The sequence below is a fragment of the Mixophyes fleayi genome, chromosome 11 (genome assembly GCF_038048845.1).
Source record: "Mixophyes fleayi isolate aMixFle1 chromosome 11, aMixFle1.hap1, whole genome shotgun sequence".
NCBI lineage: Eukaryota > Metazoa > Chordata > Amphibia > Anura > Limnodynastidae > Mixophyes > Mixophyes fleayi.
This window is the reverse complement of record NC_134412.1, coordinates 4,918,317-4,929,092: the sequence shown is the minus strand read 5'-3', so window position 1 is coordinate 4,929,092 and position 10,776 is coordinate 4,918,317. Positions and strand designations below refer to the sequence as shown.

General features: G+C 41.5%; 1 protein-coding gene across 1 annotated transcript; it reads right to left on the bottom strand.

The window, feature by feature from the left end:
- Window positions 1-1,080: 1,080 nt before the first annotated feature.
- CDA (cytidine deaminase) lies at window positions 1,081-10,185 on the bottom strand. Its single transcript, XM_075191510.1, has 4 exons — window positions 9,542-10,185; window positions 4,767-4,878; window positions 1,457-1,514; window positions 1,081-1,268 (listed from the first exon to the last, which is right to left on the bottom strand). Exons 1-4 carry the CDS (start codon window positions 9,732-9,734, stop codon window positions 1,155-1,157), a joined length of 477 nt encoding a protein of 158 aa, XP_075047611.1. The 5' UTR covers window positions 9,735-10,185; the 3' UTR covers window positions 1,081-1,154.
- Between the last annotated feature and the right edge of the window lie 591 nt (window positions 10,186-10,776).

Sequence of the window (10,776 nt, the reverse complement as noted above, 5' to 3'; positions counted from 1 at the left end):
CCTTTCTATTACTGCTGAGAAATGTCCTATCTGAGTGATTATTTATTCACGAACTATTATGATAACTGGTCGACACCAGATAATTACACTTAATACATAAGGAATTTAAGGATTGATCCACTTTTGTGAATTTGATTCGCTGCCAATCGTGTTTTGTTTGCCAGATACACCCTGTAGCAGACCGTATCTAACATTACCTGCAATGTAAACATTTTCTCGCTTTAGAGAGCAAACTGATATGAGCTGCACATACGTGAACCTCGCTGCCTCGCCTGCTTGACGCTTTCCACAGCGCCAACCACTTTTTGGGGTCTGGTTTTCAAACAACGTTGATGGATGATGCGGCAGTGAGGGTGGGACATTGTCCCTAATTATGCACCGTTCATTTACATGCGTGGCATAGGAGTAGCAGGTGGAGATTTCACAAGCTGGATGGTAGAGGGGTGTCGGTCAGGTCCTTGCACAGATTTTGTCTTTAGTTACGCTACTGCTTTTCCCTTTTCTCTCATCCAATTTTCCCATACATTCTAAATTAAGTCTTAATCTGGCTTTGAAGATATCTGTCCCAGGGACAAATGCAGGATTGACAGAGAGGGGGGGTTTCCACACCACGCCCCAGCGGGCGTGACCAGCATGCATGGGGGCGTGGCTATAATATTAGACAGTGCTTGGCTGCTCTCCAACTCTTCCTATCCCCATAATATACATGGGCAATGCTGCGTACACTACTGTTAGGTGCACTCAGCTCTCCCTTTTCAAGCAGAGCCGTGTGAAGCAGGGGCAGAGTCCAGCCACCTCAATTATACAGTGCCCCAGGCTTGGAGGGGGGTTTACAGGCACTAGAACCCCCCCCCCTCGCTTTGCCTATGTGTCCATTGTATCATCCTCCAACGCCGGTCATCTGGCCTTATAATCTTGTGCTATGATTCCCCTGTGCATCCAGCCCTTCATTATTCCTGCAGGTTCCTGTCTACACACAGCACATAACACCATGAATGTACTTTATATAATCTATATCATTTATTAAGCTGGGAGACCCATAGTCACTGGTTCCAGTAATCCATTAAAAGGAGAACGGTATATAGCCTCCTCCACAATTACATTTTTATTAAATAAATAATACAGTATATATATATATGGTAAATAATATCTTCTTATCTCTTCTTCAGGTTCTCAGGGCCGAAGGACATCGGCAGCAGCTGTTGCAGAGTTTTCAGGACGTAGTCTCCGCTGGGCTTGGTGAGGAAGATCTCCCACTCCGATCCGAACTGCAGAAATGACACAACACTAAACTGTGATCGTGTATGACACATAAAACCGCAACCCTGTCTCTTAATCACTTATCTTTTACCTCGTCCCCTCCCTTCCACAGAAACACGATTTCTATGTCAGTGTAGATCAAGTAGCCGTCCGACCAACCCACCAACAGACAATGTCCCCGTGTTATTGGTCATACCTCTCTCATGACTTGTCTGCAGGCTCCACAAGGACTTATAAATTCCTCTTCCACATCGCTGTAAGATAATAACAGATTAGATGAGAACATTCTGCAGACACACAGTAACATTAAACCATCAATATGTTTTTGGAATGTGGGAGGAAACCCACTCAGACAAGAGGAGAACATACAAACTCCACGGATAGTGCCTTGGTTAGAATGGAACTCATTGGCTCAGCGCTGTTAGGAAGCAATGCTAACCATGGTGCCACACAGGTCGTGCTCTTATTCTGTTCCCATTTTGCTTTTTTAAAAGATTTAGAGGTATGCAGCAACGCCCCGCCTCCTGTGGGGTAACATTGTTTCGTTTGATTGGTTCAATGAGGCCTTGTCTGTCCCGCCCTCTCCTACTCCAAACTCCATGTTTTGTTACCTTCTCTGTAGCTGTTTATTTCTCTGATTATTTATAGCCTAACAGTCGATTACAAGAATCCAGGGGTAGATTTATCAAATCTAAAAACGGAAAAGTGGTTGTGTTACCCGTAGCAACCAATCAGATTCTAGCTCTCATTCATCTAGCGCATTCTAGACAATGATAGTTAGAATCTGGTTGCTATGGGTAACACTTCCACTTTTACTTTTTAGACCGTTTAGTAAAACGACCCCACAGTGTCTTAAGGGAAACTTTAATCCCTCGTATTTTTGGGCTTGGGGAGCAATTCTATTTTGTAGCTTTAGTTTTTTGATGGCTTCTGTTGTAAATGTAGCTTTACATTATTAAAGTTGAATCAGTTTGCAATAAAACATTCGCCCAGAACTCTCTATAATTTCACACATAGTAAGATTGTTACTCAGGGCAGAGACGTGCTCAATATTTCGTGCACATTTTTGGAAACCAGGAAAGTGATTCTGAGTCATTCTGTGAAACCTGCACAGACTCATATAACATCCAGTAACATCCTATTGGGTAACAATGTTGTGATGTTTCATAGTATTTTTCTTGCAATCTCTTAAGAAACATATTTCTCAGCACGACGTACATCATTATCATCATATTACGTGTTAGGGATGTACGATTTCCTCCTTATCCCACTTTTTAAACATCTGCATGACACTTGTCATGTTCTGAGCATCTATGAATATTCATGAGCAGTAATGAGCATGTGACACGCCCATCTACTGGCAGGAGCATGCTCAGTGCGCTCCAGAGGTATAACCTATCATCACGCTGCCAGCTTTTAGTACATAGGCTCTGAATGATCAGTGATCTGTTGTAAGATGACGTGTTAGCTCAGATTTACCCTCATTCTGCCCCCAGTATAATATTAACAGGTCTAGATTTGTATCTAGTGCTCTGCAGATTATTATAATTCATAAATTAATATAAGAATTTTAACCAATCATCTTACAGTCCTGAAACGATTTAGAGATCAGAGCTAGCACTCTATATAACGCAGGGGTTAGACATTTGGAAGTTTATGAAAATATGACAATGTCAGAGCTCAGTCGTTAATCATTAATCTGATTGTGCACAGGACCAGGTCTGCTCTCTGTCCTCATCGTGTTTTCAGGTTACAATTTGCATTAAATCATTTACAGTAAGCTCTGGTAACCCGCAGCACTGTAAGGTTAAAGGGGAACCATCTGTACCTACACTAATCATCATTGTAAGACATTCGTGGCTCAGTGTAAGGATCAGATGATATCAAGAGGGGTAATATGTAACTGTTAAAATGTAACTCAATGTCAGATGTATCAAGTTTTCTTGAGAGTAAAACTGAGGAGTCTGTATGAAAGGTGACTTCGTATTTTAGAGTTTGTGAATAAATATTTTACGACTAGTTTTAGACCTTGGGGAAGGTTAATGGTTTAGGTTTTTATGGTTTGAAGCTGACATTCAGTTTCGGTTTTTTTTAATTGCTTTTTTTACCTTTAAATTTTTTGCAGAGCAAAGTCTGTAGACATCGCAAGGAAAATATAGCTTGAAGCAACATTTGGAAACATGATAGCCAGAGTTAAGTAAACCTGCGGCTCACTGGGGAACTACAAATGCCAGCATACCCTGTAGCCAGAAGTCCTGTTTCTACAACATCTGGAGATGATGCCCAAGTCAGCTATAGATTGGTGCTGCAGGGATGATGAACTCATGAGATGTTACTAGTATAACTCCCACAAGTTACATCGTGACTACACAATGCAGAAGGATACAGTCACCAGATACATTAATATCCTGCGGTATTCTCACCACGCAGTGATGCTGGTTGTACACACCATAGGCAAACCGAGGGGGGGGGGGGCTTCCTAGTGCCTGGAAAGCCCCCTCCAAGCCTGGGGCACTGTATAATTGAGGTGGCTGGACCCATAAAATGCGTTTGGAAGATGCCCGCAGGTGACTTCTATTGTGTGCCCACAATCTGGGGAGCAAAAGAAGCTGGATACCGGTTCTCTCAGGTAATATAATAATTATTATACTCCACTCTGATACCAATATTTCTCCTCAACTGAAATGGAGACATTTCCTACAATATTTATTTGCATAATCTCCTTCTTTACTTGCGGAGGTCACTCAGTCCTCTGATTTAACGATCTCCTCGTCACTATGGAAAGTTACAAATAGCGAACGTAGTTATTGTGCTTCCGTCTTTTATACACTCTGCTACATTCATTGTATCCGTGGGAAAGTATTTTAAGGGCCAGTAAACTCAAAATACAAGTAATGAACTTTCTTGAAGTATATTGTAAATACGTATGTAAATTCCCAGAGAGAGAGAGTATATATATAAACATACATTCACTCTCAGTGTGGGAAATTATATACGTATATTTGCCGTATGCTTTTATAAAGCTCATTACTTTTATTTCAGGTTAACTGGTCCTTTTACATATATATTTGTGAATGTTTCTTTTTCCTATTAGGTCAACATGAGTTTTAAATTGAGGATTAGCACAGTGGCTCAGTGGTCAGCACTTCTGCCTCACAGGACTGGGGTCATGAGTTCAATTCCCGACCATGGCCTTATCTGTGTGGAGTTTGTATGATCTCCCCGTGTTTGCGTGGGTTTCCTCCGGGTGCTCTGGTTTTTTCCCACACTCCAAAAACATACTTGTAGGTTAATTGGCTGCTATCAAAATTGACCCTAGTCTGTGTGTATGTGTTAGGGAATTAGTGGTGCTATATAAATAAATGGTGATGATGATGATGATTTCCACCTTAGTGCAGTTTTCGGGTTGTTGTATGAATCTGGGACAGTATAATGAGCACACTTTCCATACGTTTTATGCAGAAGAAACGACCAGTGCCCTCACTCCCCTCCGCCCTAGTACTTACGTTGCCACGGCTATGCCAACGAATTCTTTACAGCCCTCGGACACGGCCTTCTGTATGGCGGTCCGTTCTGCGCATGTTCCTAGCGTGTAACAGGCATTCTCCACATTGCAACCTGCAGAGAGAAAAGGGATGGATCAGCATTGCTGGATTAAAGAGGTTAACACCCCAGAGAAGGGTGAGGGTAAGTACTGCAGACAGGAATGCAGGTACAAGATATTTGGGGTAGATTTTAATAGGGGTGAATGATCCCCTATTGTTCCATCTTCTCTGACCTCCTCTCTAGTAACCACCTATCACTGCACCTACAAGACTCCTCCTGGGCCTCTAACAATTACCTGACCAGCCTCTACCCCAGTCCTCAGACCTTTAAACGTACTCTGAGAGCCCATCTCTCTCTTAGAGTCCACCCTACTCCCACCTTTCATACTCACACTTGTATACCCTCACTGCTGTCCCAAGTAGTTTCTGCCCCAGGCATAGGCAAACCGAGGGGGGTGGGGTTTCCTAGTGCCTGGAAACCCCCTCCAAGCCTGGGGTACTGTATAATTGAGGTGGCTGGACCCTGCCCCCACTTCACACGGCTCTGCTTGAAAAAAGAGAGCTGCGTGCACCTAACAGTAGTGTACGCAGCATTGCCCATGTATATTATGCGGATAGGAAGAGTTGGAGAGCAGCCAAGCACTGTCTAATATTATAGCCACACCCCCATGCATGCTGGCCACACCCACTGGTGGCGTGGTGTGGAAACCCCCCTCTACAAATCCTGCGTTTGCCCCTGTCAGGGTCGGAATTCCCTCCCAGTGGCCCTGGCTGTAGGGCAGACGCTTCTGCTCGCCCAAAATCCAACGTTGCCCACTCCCTATCTCCCGGCTCTATCGGATTTTATTTTAGTAATTATTGTCTGGAAGTAGGTTAATCACAACAGCAGCAAAAGTCGGCCACACGGAGCTATGAGCAACAGGACCAATGTCCAGCTGGACCACAAACATAGCGGCCACGTTGGATGAGATGAGAGGACGGCACGGGCAGTAATCCGCCATCATCCTCCGACTGCAATTACAAAGATTTGAAATCGCACAAGGAAAAAATGTGGGACCATCCTCCATAAGACTATTCACGGGTAAATTCCCAAATATTGCACGGAGGGGCTGCTCTTCTAACAAATACCGTTATATTATCTCAAAGACCAAGGTTGGAAACCAAAACAGGGGAACTAGGGGATATCCCAGGAATTGATGCGGCGAAATGTAATAAACAAAGAGAAAAGAATAAAGTGAGAATTACGTTCTATATAGAAACATAAACATAGAATCTGATGACAGATAGGAACCGTTTGGCCCATCTAGTCTGCCCATTTTTTAACCTATGGCAACCCCAAACCCTATTTGATCCTTAGTTCTGTGTAAGGATATCCTTATGTCTATCCCAAGCATGTTTAAATTGCTCTAATGTATTAGCCTCTACCACCTCTGATGAGAGGCTATTCCACTTATCCACTACTCTTTCTGTCTCTGAACCTACTTCCCCCAGTGTCAGTACATTTCCTCGTGTTCTAATATTTCTCTTCCCCCCAGTGTCAGTACATTTCCTCGTGTTCTAATATTTCTCTTCCCCCCAGTGTCAGTGCATGTCCTCGTGTTCTAATACTTCTCTTCCCTCCAGTGTCAGTACATGTCCTCGTGTTCTAATACTTCTCTTCCCCCCAGTGTCAGTACATGTCCTCGTGTTCTAATACTTCTCTTCCCCCCAGTGTCAGTACATGTCCTCGTGTTCTAATACTTCTCTTCCCCCCAGTGTCAGTACATGTCCTCGTGTTCTAATACTTCTCTTCCCCCCAGTGTCAGTACATGTCCTCGTGTTCTAATACTTCTCTTCCCCCCAGTGTCAGTACATGTCCTCGTGTTCTAATACTTCTCTTCCCCCCAGTGTCAGTACATGTCCTCGTGTTCTAATACTTCTCTTCCCCCCAGTGTCAGTACATGTCCTCGTGTTCTAATACTTCTCTTCCCCCCAGTGTCAGTACATGTCCTCGTGTTCTAATACTTCTCTTCCCCCCAGTGTCAGTACATGTCCTCGTGTTCTAATACTTCTCTTCCCCCCAGTGTCAGTACATGTCCTCGTGTTCTAATACTTCTCTTCCCCCCAGTGTCAGTACATGTCCTCGTGTTCTAATACTTCTCTTCCCCCCAGTGTCAGTACATGTCCTCGTGTTCTAATACTTCTCTTCCCCCCAGTGTCAGTACATGTCCTCGTGTTCTAATACTTCTCTTCCTTTGTAGAATGTTTCCCTCCTGTAATTGTAGCTCCTGCGAGAATTTATTTGTAGGACAGGACTTGCTTTAGCAATGCAGATATTCTAGACAAATAAATCAGTTTTGGGTGCTTTTTATCTATGTAATTATATGTACGTTCAGTAGATCTCTAAGAGGTTAGTAAATCTGCTCCACAGTGTCTTAAGTGAAACTTTAATCCCCCGGGATTTTTTTGGGTTTTGCAAAGCAAATCTATTTTATAGCTTCAGTTTTATGATGGCTTCTTCTGTAAATTTAGCTTTATATTTTTAACATTGAATCAGTTTCCATTAAAACATTCACCCGCAAGTACTCTATATAGTGAGATTACTACTCAGGGTAATTACTATCTTATAGATATTCATCCAGCAGGGACTAGCTCAAGACTACGTGCACATTTGTGGAATCCAGAACAGTGATTCAGAGTCATAATCACTATTTTGGATTGCGGACGCTGTAATCCCTGTGCTCATTATTTGATCCACAAGTAGCAATTTGGGACTTTAGAAAAGTCTATGACAAATCCATCATTGTTCATAAACAATTCATGACAAATATATTGTGGATCCTCTACAGCCTGTGTGTTTTTTTATGATCTCCCACCTGAGGCTGCTGAAGACATCATTTCATTCTAGATATTGGTTAATCTATGCCTTATGTTTTTTGTTTTGTATATATATTGATTTTTAGATTTATATTATATATATATTGTATTCTGTTTATGTGTAATAAGTTCATTTAACTGATCCCAGAGTATGATTTTTTCCATTTATTAATTAATATATAAATTACTGTTATATGGATTGAGATTCATAATATTCAACAGCACGAATGTGTGTATATATATATATGTATATATACATATATATAATTGTTAATAGATTATTTTTTTATCAATTAACAAAATGCAAAGTGAACGAACAATAGGGAAATCTAAATCACCCTTTGCCTTCAAAGCAGCATCAATTCTTCTGGGTACACCTGCACACAGTCAGGTTTTTTTGTAGGATTATAATCAGGTGTATAATTAACCAATCATACCAAACAGGTGATAATGATCATTATTTTCATATGCAGGTTGAAACACAGTCATTAACTGAGACAGAAACAGTTGTGTAGGAGGCTTAAAACTGGGTGAGGAACAGCCAAACTCTGCTACAAAGGTGAGGATGTGGAAGACAGATTCATGTCACAGGTTATACAGCATGGGAAGACTGAGCACGGCGATAAGGTACAAGGTAGTTATACAGCATCATCAACTAGCCCCAAATATGAATATATTTAAGTCTTCCCTTCTTTAGATCTTAAGACAATAAGACTCCTTCAGATAAATTCTTATCAGAGCTGCATTTCCTGCAGTTTCTCCTATAATTATACTAATAGTGGAAGTAAGTTATAAAACACATTAGTTTTTGTGTGACTGTTTCCTGATAGACAACTACATCACTGCCCCATTATAACCTGCTGAAGTTTAAAGGAAACTAGAGGATTGTCAGCAATCTGGTTTAACCAATTTGTTAGCGCTAAACCGGAACTTCAACTCTTAAGAAACCACCAGCGCTCCTAGGCTGTAATGCCGAACAGCGAGCAATTAGCAGAGGATGTCTGGGGTAACAGGTAATGTCTTTATTATTACTACATTATTACTTGTTTATTAATAATTATATTATTAACAAATATTTATAAAGTGCCAATCTAGCCTGCAGTGTTTCACAACTGAGAAAATATACAAAATAAAAAAACAATTTGCAGTCAGGAATAGCTGCTGCTGTCTGTGTGAGAGGCATGATATTCAACAGCAGGAATAAATATATATATATATATATATATTACACACACACACACACACTACTATGCAAAAGTTTTCGGGAGGTGTGGAAAAAAATGCTAGAATCTGATTGGTTGCTATGGGCAACATCTCCACTTTTGCTTTGTGGGAGTTTAGTACATCTACCCCTAATTTGTATCTTAAAGTCTCTTATTCCCTGTTATGGGAATGTGTTAGTGCTTGATGTAACTGATTAAATACTGTCTGTAAAGCTCTGCACAACACAGTGGCACTTGATAAATAAATAAATATGATAATAATAATAATAATATTAATATTTGGAGAAATGTAATATATTATCTATCAGATCATGCACCAGACACAACCTCTGCTCACTGGAGATGATTAATCCGTCTCCGTACATTGGCGCATGGTTTACACAGAACAGAGGACTGTGGGAAACAGACACAACAGAAATAAACCTCTTACACCCTGTACACAACAGGGGCAATGACACTACAGCATCTTTTAATATAAGTTTTCAGCAGTTACACAGTAACAACAAATGTCTACCCAGGTGTCATTCTGTGAGCGAGTTGTTGCACCATCTACTATGTGAGTCTACAGGAATCTACAAGGACAAGTTTCTGCAACAAAGTATCCGGTCATGTCCATGTCTTCTAATGAATGAATGGCCAGAGGTAAGTGGTACTCACCCAGGTAGATCTTCCCATCCTTGCCCAGGAGAGCCGCTCCGACTCGGAAGTTACTGTACGGACTGTGGGCGAATGTTTTGGCTTCGTGACTCTTTCGAACGAGCTTCTGGATCATCTCTGGCCCCAGGCTGGACCCAGAATCACAGCCGTTGGCCGGGAATCCGTCTTCTTGGCTGGCTGAGCAGTCATTCATCTTCTGCAGCAATGGAAGGATGGAGATTGTGCGTGTGTGTGTGTGTATGTGACTTTGTGTCCTATATATTATATATATGCACAATATGTATCTATGTATGTGTGCTGTATGTACTATAATTACCTATCTATGTATGTGTGCTGTTTATACTGTATGTGGGTAACGCTACAGACTCCAGTCTGTTTATTATGTTGGCTGGTTTGTATCACTGAGTGCTTCAGTTATTGTCTGTGAATTGTTTGACTGTTATTTATGACTGTCGGTCATGTATCCGCCCTCTGGTGTAACCACAGAGTGACACCTCCCAGTGTCTGACCTGTCAGGTGCATTCTGCAATCTGTGGGTGATAAACAGCTGACCTGTTCCTGGCATCCGTCCTGTGCAGAGACTCTGCCAGACACAGCAATATTCACCTCCTGTGCTCAGACCTCCATATCCTGGGTGTTAGCAGACACTGTGAGCTCTCTGCCATGAGCCTTGGAAACATTCTCCACCTAACCTCTGTGAATTCATAAAACGTGCTGCTCAATTGCAATTTGTACCGTTTCAGGAATATATAGGAATCCGGGCAAAAGTCAGATGATGAAATTGAGGATCACACATCAAGAATAAATGGAAGTATTGTTATACGTTGTAGCAGAACAAGACCCTTCAAATAGATGGTTGTCAGAGTCTTCAGGAAGTTAGGAAAAATTAATTCAAATAAAGTAATGTTATTGTTGGATAACCAATAGTACGTTCGTTGGAGATAGAGGCAGGATAAAACCAAAATGCAATGGCTGCTAAACTATTCACAGATCTATGTAAACATTCTACATCTTGGGATTATTTGACTATGTGTAATGTGTATGTTGCAAAGTTGTTGTTCCCTGGTATCAGGCATGGCAGACTCTAAGGGCACGTCCTATCGAGCACATCGCTAGAAACTATATGTGTTGCATTGCAAATATTTATTTATTGTCATATATTTATTTAGTTCCACTATTATGCAGCGCTGTACAGAGAATATTTATTCCTCAACATCAGTCCCTGCACCATTGGA

Excerpts from the sequence above, each read along its gene's own strand:
- CDA (XM_075191510.1), bottom strand. The coding sequence starts at position 9,734 with ATGAATGACTGCTCAGCCAGCCAAGAAGACGGATTCCCGGCCAACGGC. Across the intron at positions 1,515-4,766 it reads GTTGGCATAGCCGTGGCAAC|CGATGTGGAAGAGGAATTTA; the intron begins GTAAGTACTAGG and ends ATTATCTTACAG. Across the intron at positions 1,269-1,456 it reads GCAGACAAGTCATGAGAGAG|TTCGGATCGGAGTGGGAGAT; the intron begins GTATGACCAATA and ends TCATTTCTGCAG.